General features: G+C 47.3%; 1 protein-coding gene across 5 annotated transcripts in view; it reads left to right on the top strand.

Moving 5' to 3' along the window:
* The window catches only part of FOXN3 (forkhead box N3), a 205,314-nt gene that overhangs the window by 61,243 nt on the left and 129,019 nt on the right, over nt 1–15,052 (top strand). For all 5 annotated transcript variants that reach the window (XM_058026270.1, XM_058026269.1, XM_058026268.1 and 2 more), the window contains exon 2: nt 13,771–14,327. In XM_058026270.1, the coding sequence (XP_057882253.1) occupies nt 13,785–14,327 (543 nt within the window). In that variant the 5' untranslated portion in view covers nt 13,771–13,784. The remainder of the gene's footprint in view (nt 1–13,770; nt 14,328–15,052) is intronic.

Here is a 15,052-nt window from a genome sequence, read left to right as displayed (position 1 = left end):
TGCAGCATGTCTCTGGCTCCCTAAATATGATGTGTGTGTATGGGAATTCTGAGGCAACCCTGGCTCTGTACAAGAAGTGTGCAAGACCAGAGCTGTAGCAGAAAAATGGGTGGAAAGTTACTGATGGCAGTGCTTGTTTCAGCCCATTTGTTTTGCCTTCTCCATTTTTGTAGAGGTTGTGACAATGGACAGAAATACATAAAAGTAAGGGAGATGTGTGTACTCTCTGGCCTCATCTGGTCAGCACTTACAGATTTCTCACTCGGCAAAGTGACTGCTCTGTAATCACTGGAGCATATAAATCTTGGCTTTATTTTTGACTGGGACCTGTGCATGGTTATGGATGAGCAGAGAGGCAATTTCTTTCATAAGGAGGTATTATGCAATTTAAAGGGGTCACAGTTTTTCCTATTTGTTGAATCTATGGGTTTTTTTGCTTTGTGAACATCTGAATTTTCTACATGCAGGTAAGAAAGACCTACAGTTTGTTGTAATGATATGATCAAAGTATAGAGTAGCCCAGTATTCCCCACTGATTGACATCCACTGGGATCTTGAGAGCTGTGAGATTATGTTGTTTGGAGAGACAAGAGGAAGGAGGACTAGCAGGACCGGTGTTCCAGTAGAGGTGACTGCCACAGAGTGCCTTTGGATTGAGCTGCACTTGCCCTGGTGCCCAGCATAATCCAGCTGGCCCCGAAGTGTCAGTGCTGGCTGTGCTCCCTACCCATGGCATGGCAGTCTTGCAGGAGTTTGCAGAGACCAGTATCTCATGAACCCTCCCAGGTGACCTCTTAGGTCAAAGCCATCCAGGGCATTCTCAGTAACTGACTGGCATTGACCAGTCAAGAGATTTACTGGCATTTGTAGCCAAGTTTAGACTTTGTTGCTCACAGTTAAAAGCTGTCCTGCCAGTTTGTTTGCTGATACTCCCCCAGATCTGGCATTCCTCTGATCATGTAGCCAACTGATGTTTGTTATTATTTAGACCAAATAGTGCCTCGGGCAAAACTGACATCACTGCTGGGCCTCATTAGGGAAATGAGGAGCAGGGTGTGGGGAGCTGGCTGCAGGAAGTGCCACTGTTTCCCACCACTGAGCTGGGAGTGAACGCCCCTCGCCAGGCAGGTTAGTGGGGTCTGTGGTTTCAGTGTAGCCCTTTGCCAACGCCCTTCAAGCTACAGGAGGGGTAGAAGTCTCACTAGATGGAGAGCTTTTGTCCTGGTTTCAGCTGGGATGGAGTTAATTTCTTCCTAGCAGCTGGTAGAGGTCTGTGTTTTGGATTTAATATGAGAGTAATATTGATAACACACTGATGATTTAGGTATTGCAGGGCAGTGCTTACCCTAAGTCAAGGACTTTTCAGTTTCTTGTGCTCTGACAGTGAGCAGGTCCCGAAATCAACTGGAAGGGGGCACAGCCAGGACAGGTGACCCAAACTGGCCAAAGGGATATTCCATGTCCTTGAACATCAGGAGATGACTGCCAGGGGCTGATCACTGCAGGGCTATGGGCTGGGCGTCAGTCAGAAGGTGTGAGCAATTGTATTGTGCATCACTTGGTCATCTATTGTTATTACTGTTTTTGATATTGATATTATGATTACTATATTATTACCTTTATTTCAGTCATTAAGTTGTATTTAACTCTTGAGCTTTACCTTTTTCAGTTTTCCTTCCCATTCCAACTAGGGCTGGGGTTGATGAGCAAGTGGCTGTGTGGGACTTATCTGCTGGCTGGGGTTAAAACACAGCAGCTTTTGAGAAGTTGGCATGCATGCCATATGATGCAGGCTGTTCCATTGCTGTCTTGTGTTTGCTTTTTTCTAGTCAGTGTTTTAAAGAGCAGTACTAACGGGGCAACATGGTTTCTGTTCATCTCTGGTAATTTCAGAATCATGGATTTAGATAAATGAAGACTAATCACATAGTTGTTGCTAGGTGGGAAAGTCTTTGTCTTCAAGTAGTGCAGAATTTCTTAGTCTGCTTAGTTACATTGACAGTTTGGAAGAAAGACAGTGATTAGTGAAATCTGGAAAAATTATTTCATTTTCAAACTTCTTTTGCTAGCCATTTTTCTTTTCTTGTGTTAAATATCACCTTGATGTCGCCTTATGTCTCTTGTACCTTACCTTACTTTATACCCTACTGGACTTTAGCTGTGTAATTCCTGTCTTTCCCTTTTATCTCGTTGTTCCCGACCTTTGGAGTTGATTGTGTAACCAGAGGAGCAAGTAATGTTTTCCCACTGAAGATCAGACATGTCACACAAGACATTGTTTTTAATGTCAGTCTGCTAGTTCAACCTGCAACGAGTTACTAAAATTAACTTATAAATGGTGTGTGTAATTTATCTTATGAAGAAAAGTACTGTTTGAAGAGAATAAATGCCTGTTCCAACCACCACAGCAGCAAACTTCATCACTTGTACTGCTAACATCCAACCATTATCTGCCTCTTATTTCACACTAAAAAGAATAACAAAAGCATTCTTACAAATTGACTGTTTCTAAACATATCAGAAGCTTTTTTGGACCAGTATCTAAGAAATTAAACTGTGTGTTTTTAAAACCTCAGTTTTTATTTTGGTACAAATTACAGATGTTCACAGAAGTATCAGTAAGTGCAGGCTCTGGAGATGGGCTGCTTCTCATTAAACATGCATGTGCTATTTTCTTCTTACTTCTTTAGACCTAGCCTTCATTTTAAAGTCAGACTTTAATTTCTGAAGAATGTAATTTAAAGTTATGTCTAGTGCTTTGTGATTACCTGGAACTACTAAAGAAAAAGACTTGGCAGTGGCAAAATAAATATGTAGGAGCTGTAGCTACCTTAACTCTGCTAGAGGTAGTAAAAAAGAAGGTCTAAACATTTGAGTGATTTTAACGAGGGGGCAGAAGCCAGTGAAGTGTCTGTTGCATTGCAAAAAGTTTTACAGGCAGAAGTTGACAACACAGGAGGCTCCTGCTCTCTGTATTTAAAGTTTACTTTGCCATTTGTCTTCAGTGGGTTCAGTGTTGTAGTGAATAATTTATAGGCAGTATGAATGAGCTCATTAGTCACCTTTTCAGAGCTTAAGTGAGGTTTGTGGTTGTCATTACATGGGCCTTCTGTTGGCAGGCACGACAAAGGACGGCTCAGGGCTGCCTGGCACAGCCCCGACTGGCCTGTGTGCTGCTGACACCCAGCCCTGCTGCCAGCAGTGCTCCAATAACCTGCAGGGCTTTTTTTTTATTCCTACATGTGGTATTTGGTTTGTTATTGTGTTGTTTTCATGTTGGGGGTGGTGTTTTTTTTGTGAAAAAGAATATTGAAGATTATGTGACAGGTGATATGGAATAAGTAAAATAAGCTCTACTTGTATACAAGCAATAAAAGTGACTTTTCTCCTCAGATATTCTTACAAATTTTGTTACAGTGTGTCTTGATTTTGGCTGTGATGGAGCTAATTTTCTTCCTGGTACCTGATACAATGCTGTGGTTTGGATTTATTATGAGAATGACATTGGTAACATGCTGCTGGTTTACTTGTTGCTGTGCAGTGCTCAGCCTGAGTCAAGGGCTTTTCAGTTTCCCATGCTCTGCCAGCCAGCAGGTGCACAAGGAGCTGGGAGAGAGCACGGCCAGGACAGCTGACTGCAACTGGCCAAAGGGATATTCCATATCAAAGAGCATCGTGCCCAGTAGATAAACTGGGGGAGTTGGCTGGGAAGGGCTGATCACTGCAGGGGTATGGGCTGGGCATCACTCAGCAGGTGGTGAGCAATTGTATTGTGTATCATTTTTGGGTCCATCTGGGGATTTATTTCTCTCTCTCTCCCCCTCTCATATCTTCCTTTTCACTACTACTATTAATGTAATATTGCACATTATTTATTAAGCTGTTCTTAACTCACAGGTTTTACCTTTTTGTGATTCTCCTTCCCATCCCACCAGGGGTGGGAGGAATAAGTGCATGCATAGTACTTAGTTGCTGGCTGAGATTAAACCACAACATAGCCATAACATTTTTTTGTCCTTGAAATGCTTATGGAAGTGCTAAACTGTGCTGGAACTGGCTGAACCTAAGAAAAGGGATTAACTATCAATGTTTACAAGACTGCAGATATACAGAGAAAAATATTCCCAAGATTATTTCATAGTGCTTCAGCAGCTGAGACCTACCCCATCCTTGTGACATCCCTGTGAGAAACCTGTGGAACGTGAAATTTGCCTGCAAAAAGTCTGTGAGGTGCCAGATGCACCATACCTCCCAGATCACTGCAGCTACTCACTGAAGTTACCTGTTGTCAGAAAGACTGGGGCAGTGCCAAAAGGCCTGGCAGAAATTAATGTCCCAGGGAATAAGTCAGTCCATTATAATAATACACTCTTGTCACTACAGAGAAGCCAAAAGCTGCTTGCAGGGAAACCCACCTCATGTAGCAGCCAGGGGGGTGGTTCTCTGGCCACAGAAGTTGTTGGTGGGATGTGGTACTTGAGCTGTGCTTTTTTTGCTATGCCACGTTTCCTCCTTCCTCCTTTCCTCCCAAAATCTGCTCTGCCTGATGGCTGCTCTCTGGTTCAGCCTTGGAGTCTGCCTCACTTGTGGCTGTGGAGGGGAGCACAGGACAAAACAGAACCTTTCTGCAGATGGTACTGACTCTTTTTAGTCCTTCCACTGCAGTTTCTCATTGCTTTCCATTCCTTGCTCCCTGGCACTTTCGGTGAGCTGCTCTGTAGCACTAAAAACACACCAAGGACAGAAGTCTGCTTGTTCATTTTATGGCACTTTGTGTGTTTCTCACAACCTGCACCCTCTCAGCATCTCTTTGCAGACACAGCTGTAGGTGAGCACAGCCCTGCTTGTGCTTCATCCCTGCACCACCTCATGCAGGCTCTCATAGTTGTCTCTGTGTTGTTGCAATACGGGAATCTGCATATCACAGGATTTCCTCTGGGAACAGTGGTCAAGAACCGTACAGGAAGAGTAGAGCCAAGTAGTGAGTAGAGGAAAGAACCCTGGAATATCCTGTGCTACAAAATGCTGGAAATCAAGCTGGGACTCACACAAGTCTAGTTGTGGCTAGGAAATGCACCTGGCACGAGCAAATGGTCAGAGGAGAATAATTGCCTTCTTACAGCAGTAGTGATGGTAAACTGTGTTTAGTGTCAGTTGCTGAGAACTTCAGCTGATGAGATGTGAACACGAACTTCACTACCTGTGAAGTCTTGTTGCAAACTTAATTTTGCATGCATAGATACACAAAAAAGGGGGAAATTATGCCCTTTGATGAAGTGAACAGTTTGTATTCAGGAAAGCTGAGGCAGAATTTGAGAAGTTAACTTAAAATACTTTTGTCTTAGTTTTAGAAATTCCACTTGGCAATGCAGTTTGGGAGTTTTATAAAAATTACATGATTTTCAACTGTAGTTTTCCCCAAAACTTCTGATCTTTACTTGTCTGCAGTGTTGGCTGCTGCTTTTCCTCCACACTGCTTTTGAGAACAAAAATACAGTTGATTTCTGGTTCTGCTGATTACTTGTAAGTTTGACTTCAGCTGCCAAGTGTGAATACTGATGTTGAGATAATGCCAGGCCACATCTTGTGGCATTACACTTTTACAACAGATAGCAGAGTTTAAGCACCAAACTCCAGAACACAGTTCCTTCATTTTTCAGCCTCTTTAAACGCTGCACCTGTACTAAAAATACTGGCTTGCATTACAGTTAATAAACCAACTGAGTTACTTAGGTGAGTTCAGACCTTTATAGCAGGAGACTCCAGTAAAGATATGTTTATCCCAGCAACATTTTGCTTTCCACTGACTAGGCTGGACAATAAGCTGCACTTGCAGCTTCCCTTTCCTAGTACAAGCTAGGTTTGTGCTTGGGTCCTTGTATGTTGGGTAATTACGCTGTGAAAGCATCTCTCATATGGACCCATTTGAACAAATATATGTAGAAAAATGAGCATGCATGATGCTGTCCTCCCACCACACTCATGCACAGAAACACAATTGCTGGTAGCTTCTCAGCTGCATATAATTTTAGCACTAAGTATACTCATTTTCCTAGAAACTGCAAGCAAGTGTTACTACAATAACATCACAAATGTGCATACATTAATTTATAAAGGAGCTACTTAATAAAAACTGTGGATTTTATTGGAAGAAATTAATTTTATTTTAGCCTGTGAAACAGATATACCATAGATAGTTTTGTTTGCTCAGACTTCTGGCAAAGCTTTGTATTGGTGCTCCTTTTCTCACAGATTCAGTTCTGTTTCTGTTGGGTTTTTCCTGCTGGGGAAAATGAGAACTTAAAGACTAATTAAATGTAAGGTTGGGAAAATGCTTTGTAAATCTGATTCCATGTTCTCGATTGAATGAGCAAAAGATAGATCTGTTGGTAAGCTGGGCCTTCCCTGCATGTGCAGCTTATAGCTTAGTGCTTGCTGAGTGAAGAAATGGGAAGGCATGCTTGCAAAAGCCATGGGACGGGCAGGCAGGGTACAACTGCACTCAGAGCAGCTGTGAAGCCAGAGTTGCTCTCTTTCAGGGCAGCAGGGCACTGTTTGTCAGCCCATTAGGTGTGTTACCTCTGCACAGGGCAGAGACTCTGGCTGTTCTGGAGCTGTGCCAGGAATTCAGACACTGCTGTGTCTCTGCCCCAAAAGCAGGCATAGTGCAGAAAACAAAACCAGGCTGGTCTGCTGTGGTTAAAAATAAAGAAGTGTTGATACTGCAGGAGAAGAATGCTGAGAACAGGAGTTGTGAAAGCGGAAATGAATAAACACCGTATTCGTGATTTCGTTTTTCTAAGTTCCTGAAGGTGTCCAGTGTGCTTGTGCTCTGTTCAAGATTAAATCCAGTGCCTCAGAGAAAACAGAAGATTAGAAATATCAAGACTGATGGGGACACAAGCCCCATCAGTCATTCTGCATGGAGGAAGAACTGACACAAAATGAGATGGTCAGTGTACAGGTGCCGGGGCCTGAGCTGTGTCCCACACTGAGGGTCTGATCACAAGAGTCAGCAGCCCTGTCCACATTGCTCTTTGAAAAGTACATTATGACCCTTAAGAATTAGGAGGAGTTTTTTTACAGCTGTGTAATTCTAAATCCTAATAAGCAAGCTTTGCTGGCAAACTTGCAGCAGACTTCAGGGAAGAAATCTGACTCTGTAGAGAGAATAAACATTGACAAGGACACCAGTCAATAAAGACATGGTAATTGGAGGCCAAGTTAGGAAGAGGGGCTTAAAGGTGAGGATAAATAGTGCAGGACTGTTGAAGTGTGGCAGGTGAGGCCAGAAGGCAGAAAGTAGAAGTATTTAATAAGGTTATGTGACATGGTGTCCTGCTTTTGGCCGAGACAGTGGTGCTGTATTTTTGGATTCAGTATGAGAATTAAGTTGATATCACACTGTTGTTTCAGTTGTTGCTGTGCAGTGCTTGCCCTAAGTCAAGGACTTTTCAGTTTCCTGTGCTCTGACAGTGAGCAGTGCACAAGAAGCCAGGAGGGAGCATGGCCAGGACAGAGGACCTGAACTGGCCAAAGGAATTTTCCATACCACAGAGCATCATGCCCAGTATATAAACTGTGGGGGAATTGATCAGGAGGGGCCAGTTACTTCTTAGGTATGAACAGGCATCTGTCAGCAGGTGGTGAGCAATTGTAGTGTGCATTATTTGTTCCTCTTGGATGTTATTCCTCTTTCTGTCTCTTACTACTACTATCATCATCTTATATTTTTTTTTAAATATGAAAAAAATTATGAAACTATTCATGTCTTAACCCCTGAGTTAAGGGTTCGTGGTTTTTTTTTTGTTTTTTTTTTTTAAATTCTGAATCCTCTCCTCACTGTGTGTGTGGCAGGGGGAGCAAGCGACTGTGTGGTATTTAGTTTCTGTCTGGGGTTAAACCATGACACATGGTCATAATACTAGCAAAGAGAGATGTTCCCAGCAGAAGGAGATTGAGGGGGGAAGATGAGCCTGTGAGCCCATGACCCTTGCTGTGCCTGTGTGCTTGATGGCTTGTGGGAAATTTTCAGGGATTCCAATCTAGAGGAGGATAAGAGATAAAGGAGTATAGAGAGATGGCTGGAAATCCTCATTAAATAAGATACTGCAACATCTGCAGTTGGTATTCTGAAATCTGAGTGGAAAGATTAGACTGTTGTGTATTAGCCCACAAGGCTAAAGTGCAGCTCTGCACTGTTGGAACTTCTAATCAGCCTTCAGTACGGCAAGTACTTTGGTCTTGATGTACAAACAGTTTCATCTGTCAGTGTTGCAAATCTTATGCTGAATGAATTAGTATTATTGCTGTCTCAGAAATGGGGAAATCAACACCCTAATAAATGTGGGGGGTTGCCTGAGATTACAGTGAGTATTTAGTTACTTGATGGCCATACATTAGTAGTTCTGCTGCTGCTCTGGTCTCTAAGCCAGCAGTTAATGTTCTTTCATTGGAGCCGCATGAGACTGTGTGCTCCTTTCTTAAGTTAGTAGCATTAGGTATTCCAGCAAAGAGTCAGAAACTGGGGAGCAGTCATCCTAAGAGGCAAGCTAGTAGTGTTTACATTGTTGCTGGTATTCTTGCGCTGTGCAAGTCGCAGCTGCACTTGCCGTGGAGCTCAGGGGTGAGTGGGAGCAGCGAGAGGCTGCCCCACGCTGCTGCCTCTGACGGGCACTCGGCGGGAGCAGCGTCTGGCAGCCCTCCCACCCAGCCTGCCCCTGCTCTCCCAGCCTCCTCTGCCACCTGCTGCTGGCCCCTGGGCTGGATCATGCCGCCTTTGCTGTCCCCACAGCAAGTGTCTCACAGGGCCCTTCAGTGCAATCTCTAGGGTGCACTCTGGGGAAATTCCTACCTACCGTGGAAAAACCAGAAAACTGAAACTGATCATATTCCACCAATATTCATGGGGAATTTGGCCACTAATTCTGAACAGAACTGAGCTGAATAGGATGCATACGTAATGTATTCAGGGTATAATTTTCTTTCCATACTACCCTGCATCTCATGAGGCTTCCCCCTTCTCACTTCAGAAATACTTCTCATTAGCTGAATTCTTCTTGGTAGTCTTTCAAGACACTTGACTTTTGCAAGTGATAATAAATGCAATAAATCTCCTTGCTTGCCAATAAAGAGGCATGTTGATTCACTCAGAAAAATGTCTGAAGCATTTGGAGTAAGTTCAGGTGGGTGGAGTTATGACTTGATAATTTAGTTTGGGTTTGAAACCAAACGGCCATGAGATAAGAGCGGTGTAAACTAATGGTCTTGCTGGCTCCTGGAGCGTTAGGGCTGTTGGAGTCACAGGGCAGGATTGCCAGTGGGTAATGATGATACTCCGCTGCCTGATAGGTATTCTTCCCATTCTGCAATTCAGCTGCTGGTGTGTCTTCTTGGAAATATGCAAGAATGTGAAATAGCAGTTCACTGGGTAGGGGAGGGAAAGCTATCGGCAAAAGAAGTCTTAGCTAGTTATGATAGGAATTTCTAGTTCCAGAGAATCAATGAAATGCTTCTTATCCCTGCACTTTGAGAATGAGGTGCTTGCCACTCTTATCTAAAACTGGGAATTTTGTGAGTGTTAAATAGATTAAAGGAGGTAATCCATCCATTGGGAAACAATGCAGAATTCCCTAAAGGTCTTGAGGCAGCTGTTCCAACTTTTCTAAATAAAACAGCTAAAATGTTTTCCTTCCTAGCTTAGTGACAATTTCTGTGTCCGGGGGGACTGCACTGGGAAGGATACCTGTATTTCTGACTTAAGTTTATGTTGTGTATACATTTCTGCAGCAGGCATTTTCTATAGTGAAAGGAGAATTTATTCTATAGTATGCTAAATCTTCAAGCGTTGTTTACCCAGAGTGGAAAATGTTTGATTTTGGACCGGCTATGAAACAGTTCCATGTATTTGTTTTGCTGGTAGACAGCCATACTTTAATTTTGTGCTGCAAATCACTGAAGCTACTTGAGATCTGGCATATAATGTATAGTAGACTGTACGTTCAGCTAGTGCTGTCTAGACTGGACAACTTCTTTATTTTTAAATCAAGTTAGCTCCCTTCAATTAATTCAACTGATGGCAAGGAGTTTTTTACTCAAGTTAATACTAGTTATGTCAGGGTATGATAGCAAAGGAGAAAATGCACCATATTTCCTAATCGAGTCAAGCCTTCTTTTAAAGCAGATTTCCTTCAGGAAATATCCCCCCCCTTCCGTCGGCAGTAACTGCAGATTCCCGCAGCACGGTTCTGTACGGTGCACCGCACAGCACGGCAGTGGCCGGAGCCAGCAGCAGAGCGGCCGGGCGGGATCCGCGCCGGTCGCTGCCCGCGCACCCCGCAGGGCCCGGCTCCGGCTGGCACGGCGGGGCAGGTGCCTGGCTCCGGCCGGGCTCGTGTGCGCCGCCGGGCCGCAGCTTCGCCCGTTCGGCAGGAATTGCCTGCCCACCGGGAGGGTGTTCAGAGATGCCTCCCCGGTTCCTCTTGCGGGAGAGGCAGAAGCAGGGCTCCGCTATGCTAAGCCGTGGGCTCCTGGGGCTCGTCGGTGCCTCCGATGTACACCGCGTTTCAGTCGGGGTCGGCCTGGCCGGGCGGGGGGAAAGGAGACTCGCACAAGTGGGAGCGCCGCGGCTGCCGGTTCTCGGCGCACCGGGACTCCCGAGCGCCTCCCGCCCGACCTCGGACACCCGCCCGCCGCCGGCCAGCGCCGCCGGCCCGGCACGACCCGGACGCCGGGCGGGGGCCGGGGTGGGCGAGCGGCCTGCGGGGGACACGGCCGGGTCCCCGCCGCCGGCCGGCAGCAACCGCCGCCCTCCCCCACCGCCGGCGGCCCTCCCTTCCGCGGCTTCTCCCGTCGCGGCTGGCCCAGCCCACGTTTTCCCTCTCTCCCCTCCCTCCGTGGTCATGTGTCGCCTTTTTTGTTTGCAGTGGAAACAATTTCTCGCTCTCGGGCTCGCACCGAGGCGGACCGCTGCCCGTCGGGAGCGCGGGGCGGGCGCGGGGCAGTCGGGCCCCATGCAGGCGGCGGAGCCCCGTGCGCCGGGACCCCCGCGGCACCCCCGGGGCTCGGGCTGAGGCGGGGGCGCGCCATGCCCGGCTCCGTCAGATGAAACTTTGTGCCACTGCCATGAAGGGACCGCGGTGAAACCGCCGCCCCCCGCCAGGTAAGTTGCCGCTGCTGTTGTTGTTGTTGGCGGGGGTTGCGCGGGGCGGCGCGGGCCGGCCGCGGACAGCGGCGCGGTGCAGTCCCGCCCGGCTCGGCCCGGCCCCGCGCCACAACTTGGTCGGGAGTTGGTGCGCGGCCCGGCGTGCGCGCCGCCGTGACCCCGCCGAGCCCGGCCGTGCCCGCGCCGCGGGGCCGCGCCCGGCCCGAGCTCGTCCCGCCGGGTCTCGGCGGCGCCCGGGCCGGGACCTCGGGGCACGCGCGCGCACGTGCGGCGGGGCGCGCGGGGCCGCGCGGGCCGGTGACACCTGGCCGGCATTGGCGGGGTGCGCGGCGCGCGCCGCCCGGCCCGAGCAGCCCCGGTCGCCTGGCAACGGCATTGATTGGCTGCGGCCCCGGCCAATGGGCGGCCGCCCCCCCTCGCGGCGGGCGCGGTGGGAGCGCGGGCGGGGGACCCGCCCCGGTGCGCCCCCCTCCGGCCGCGGCGCGCGCGCGTGCGGGGCGCGTCCGCCGGAACCGCCGCGGGTTAAACGCGTTCGTCCGCCTGAAACGGGGGCTCGCCCTGACCGCCGCTCTTTTGTCTGCCGGCGGGGCGCCGCTGCAGCTGCCACGGCCCTCGCTGGCAGGCCCCCCCACCCCCCCCGTTGTGGCCCCAGTCGGGCCCCGCCGCCGCGGGGACTGCCCCGGGCACCCCGCCCGCCCGCCCGCTGCGGCCCCGCTGCGAGCCGCTCTTGGGCCGGGCGCCGCCGGACTTCCCTGCCGGCGCTCCGTGCCGGCCCGAGGGGACTCCGCGGGGCCGCGGCCGCCCGGTCACCCCCGCTGCCTGAAGCGGGGAGAGGAGAGAGAGAGAGACGGGAAAAAAAATCATGAAGTGATACGGCCCTTTGGGAGGATACTGGCAAATAAGGAAATTAAACAGAAAGAGAGCAGCGTGTTGTCATAGCAACAGTGCAATTAAATTACTTTACTGTCAGCCATCATATAATTTTCCTGTTTAGAAGCTCCTGGGACGGAACTTCCATTTGGAGTCAAAGTTAAGCGTGCGGCTTAGGTAGGCAATGCCCGTGCCCCTGGACGCTGGCGATTCCCTTGTTTACCTCTGGTTGCGCTGGATGCAGATTTGAAAACTAGGAAGTGGGGCCGACGCAAGTTCGGCCTCCTGGTGTTTACATCTGCATCGGTATTTTTTCCTTTTCCACATACTTACTCAAGTAAAACTGCACATTTTCACTGAAGATGTTGAGTGTATTGATGTGCTTCCCTGCAGAAAAGTTCTGTGTGTTTCATTTTTAATAACTATCTGCTTTGGTGTAACTTCATGATAGAAAGACAAAAAGAACTTCAAAGTTTTCGGTTTTGCCCATTTATGACAGCTAAATTAAAGTCCATTATTTCTCTTTCCCATAATGGCTGCATTGCTCTGTTTGTCCCTGCAGACAGCCAGTTCATTCTGTTGTTACCTGTAGCTTTTTTTAGCTTTCATTTACGGTATTGACTCCGTGACTGCATGGCTTCAGGTAACTGCTGGGTTTATGTTTTAGGTACAGGGAATCATTTTGTTCTTGTTCAGTGTTTGTGCAGAACGTTTTGTCCATTTAAATTCTGTTTTTAACTCTGTCCAGTTTTTGTTCCACTTCTGTTCACATGTCCAAGAGCTAATTCCTGGCAGTTTGACTGTTTGTAGAAGCTAAGGGAGCCTGTCTCCTGCTTCTGCAGTAGAATTGTTGGGCTTGTCTGCTTCTCTGGAATTGGGCAAGGGCCCAGCTTCGCTTTGCATGGGAAGTGCTCGGGACATTCCAAGTATTGGTGTCACAGGTGTCCCCCCAGGGCCTGCTGGTGCAGCACCCTGAGCAGCCCACCCCGCCTCTCACAGGCCACTGCTGACCATCAGGGGGGTCTTTCTGACTCTTGTTTTTTTCTATTGTGTTTGAAATAGGTTCAGCTTATGTTAAAATCTTCTCTGTTTACATACATTTTTAAAGTGCTCTATTGCTCTGGCACTTGCTTCCCCGTTTTTTGGCCCTGGGCCCAAAAATACCGGGTGTTGCTTTCCCTCCTACTTTCTCCCGACCTTGCTGGTTTTTAAGTTACACTCTGATTTCTGAGTTTTGGTGCAGCCAAGTCAGTATGGATGTTTGTCTGCCTATGCTTTTAGCCAGCATGATTTTAATCATGGTGCTGTTGTATTGTCCTCAAATGTGAAACAGCTGAAATTAATCTGAAGCAACTGGCCATAAGTCACTCTTATTATTTTTTAATTCACATCATTATTAAAGTGATACAGTTGGGGTATTCAATGGTTTGAAAACGCTCCTTCCTCTTTAAAGAGACACGGTTTGGAATTTCCTCTGTGGGGCTTCAAGTGAATGCAGAACTGAGGTGTATCTGGATTATCATCTCATAACATCAACTGAAAATTCTTCCGTGTACTGACTTTCAATAATTTTATTCAACAGTTGTGGATGAGTGTTATGGGAAACTGTCACGTTTAACACAGATGGCAAAAGGCCAAGTGACCAGTTAGGGAAAAGCTGTCAAATTGTTACACAGGAACTTTTCATGAGCTAACTTTTCTCTCTTTCTCTCTTTTCTTTGGATTCACTCTCCCAGGAGCTGCTGTCTAAATGGGTCCAGTCATGCCTCCCAGTAAGAAGCCAGAGGGCTCAGGAATTAGTGTTCCCAGTGGACTGAGCCAGCGTTATCAAGATAGTGATTTATCAAAGGCACTTCATGATGACGAGGACCTAGATTTCTCTTTGCCTGCCATCAGATTAGATAAAGGGGCCATGGAAGATGAAGAACTAACTAATTTGAACTGGTTACATGAGAGCAAGAACTTGCTGAAAAGCTTTGGGGACTCGGTGTTAAGGAGTGTTAGCCCTGTGCAGGACATCGGTGATGACACGCCGCCGTCTCCTGCCCACTCTGACATGCCCTACGATGCCAAGCAGAACCCCAACTGCAAACCTCCCTATTCCTTTAGCTGCCTCATATTTATGGCCATTGAGGATTCGCCAACCAAAAGACTGCCTGTAAAGGATATATACAACTGGATTTTGGAACACTTTCCGTATTTTGCAAATGCACCCACTGGATGGAAAAATTCTGTGCGACATAATCTGTCCTTGAATAAGTGTTTTAAGAAAGTGGACAAAGACCGAAGTCAGGTGAGTTTGGAACTATGGGAATCTCTCTGGCTCTGAAAATATTCACCTGCTAATCCCCCAATATGTCCTTAACAACAGAGTATAGAATGTGATACCCTGTGTCTGGTAATGTGGTTGATTAAGTTCAGAGGGCCAGCATTTCTTTTGCATTGCTCATTCTGATTTTATTAAATTCATTGTCTAGACATCTGTAAGGAAGTGTTCAGTGTGTGTGTGTGTGTGTTTTTCCCCCCAGCTGGTGTCTTCATGCATAGTGGTTAAATATTGTTTTTAGTTATCATGCTGTGGTAATGGTTTCCAGCTATACTAGATGAATGTAATCATGTTATAAATAGGCTGCTTGCTGTTCTTGGCTTATACAAATGTATAGTGGAAGGGTATGCCTTATGTAAGAGTCTATTGCTATTGCCCTGGTCTGTGTTGTAATCCAAAAAACCATTTCTTTCTTTATACGAGGAGGGTAATGGTGATGAGGCTTTGTTCCATTTCAGGAGAGTTTTAGAGAAACTCTTCAAAGAGCAGAGGCAGGTCTGGCATCAGAGGTGAAGGTTGCCATTCACCAAAATCCCTTGGTGTTCTTTGGGCTGATGTAACTTCTGCAGCTGGTGCAGAGCAGAAGCCCTGGAGCACATCTTTGCCTTTGGATCTCGGTTGTTGTCTCCCGGCTTCGCTGCTGATTCCCCATCAGCATCTGCAGGAAGAGGCTGTGTGCAAGGGAGTGGGAA

This window comes from Melospiza georgiana, chromosome 6, assembly GCF_028018845.1.
Source record: "Melospiza georgiana isolate bMelGeo1 chromosome 6, bMelGeo1.pri, whole genome shotgun sequence".
Classification (NCBI taxonomy): domain Eukaryota; kingdom Metazoa; phylum Chordata; class Aves; order Passeriformes; family Passerellidae; genus Melospiza; species Melospiza georgiana.
Note: the sequence above shows the minus strand (reverse complement) of the source record. Positions and strands in the feature narration are given on the sequence as shown.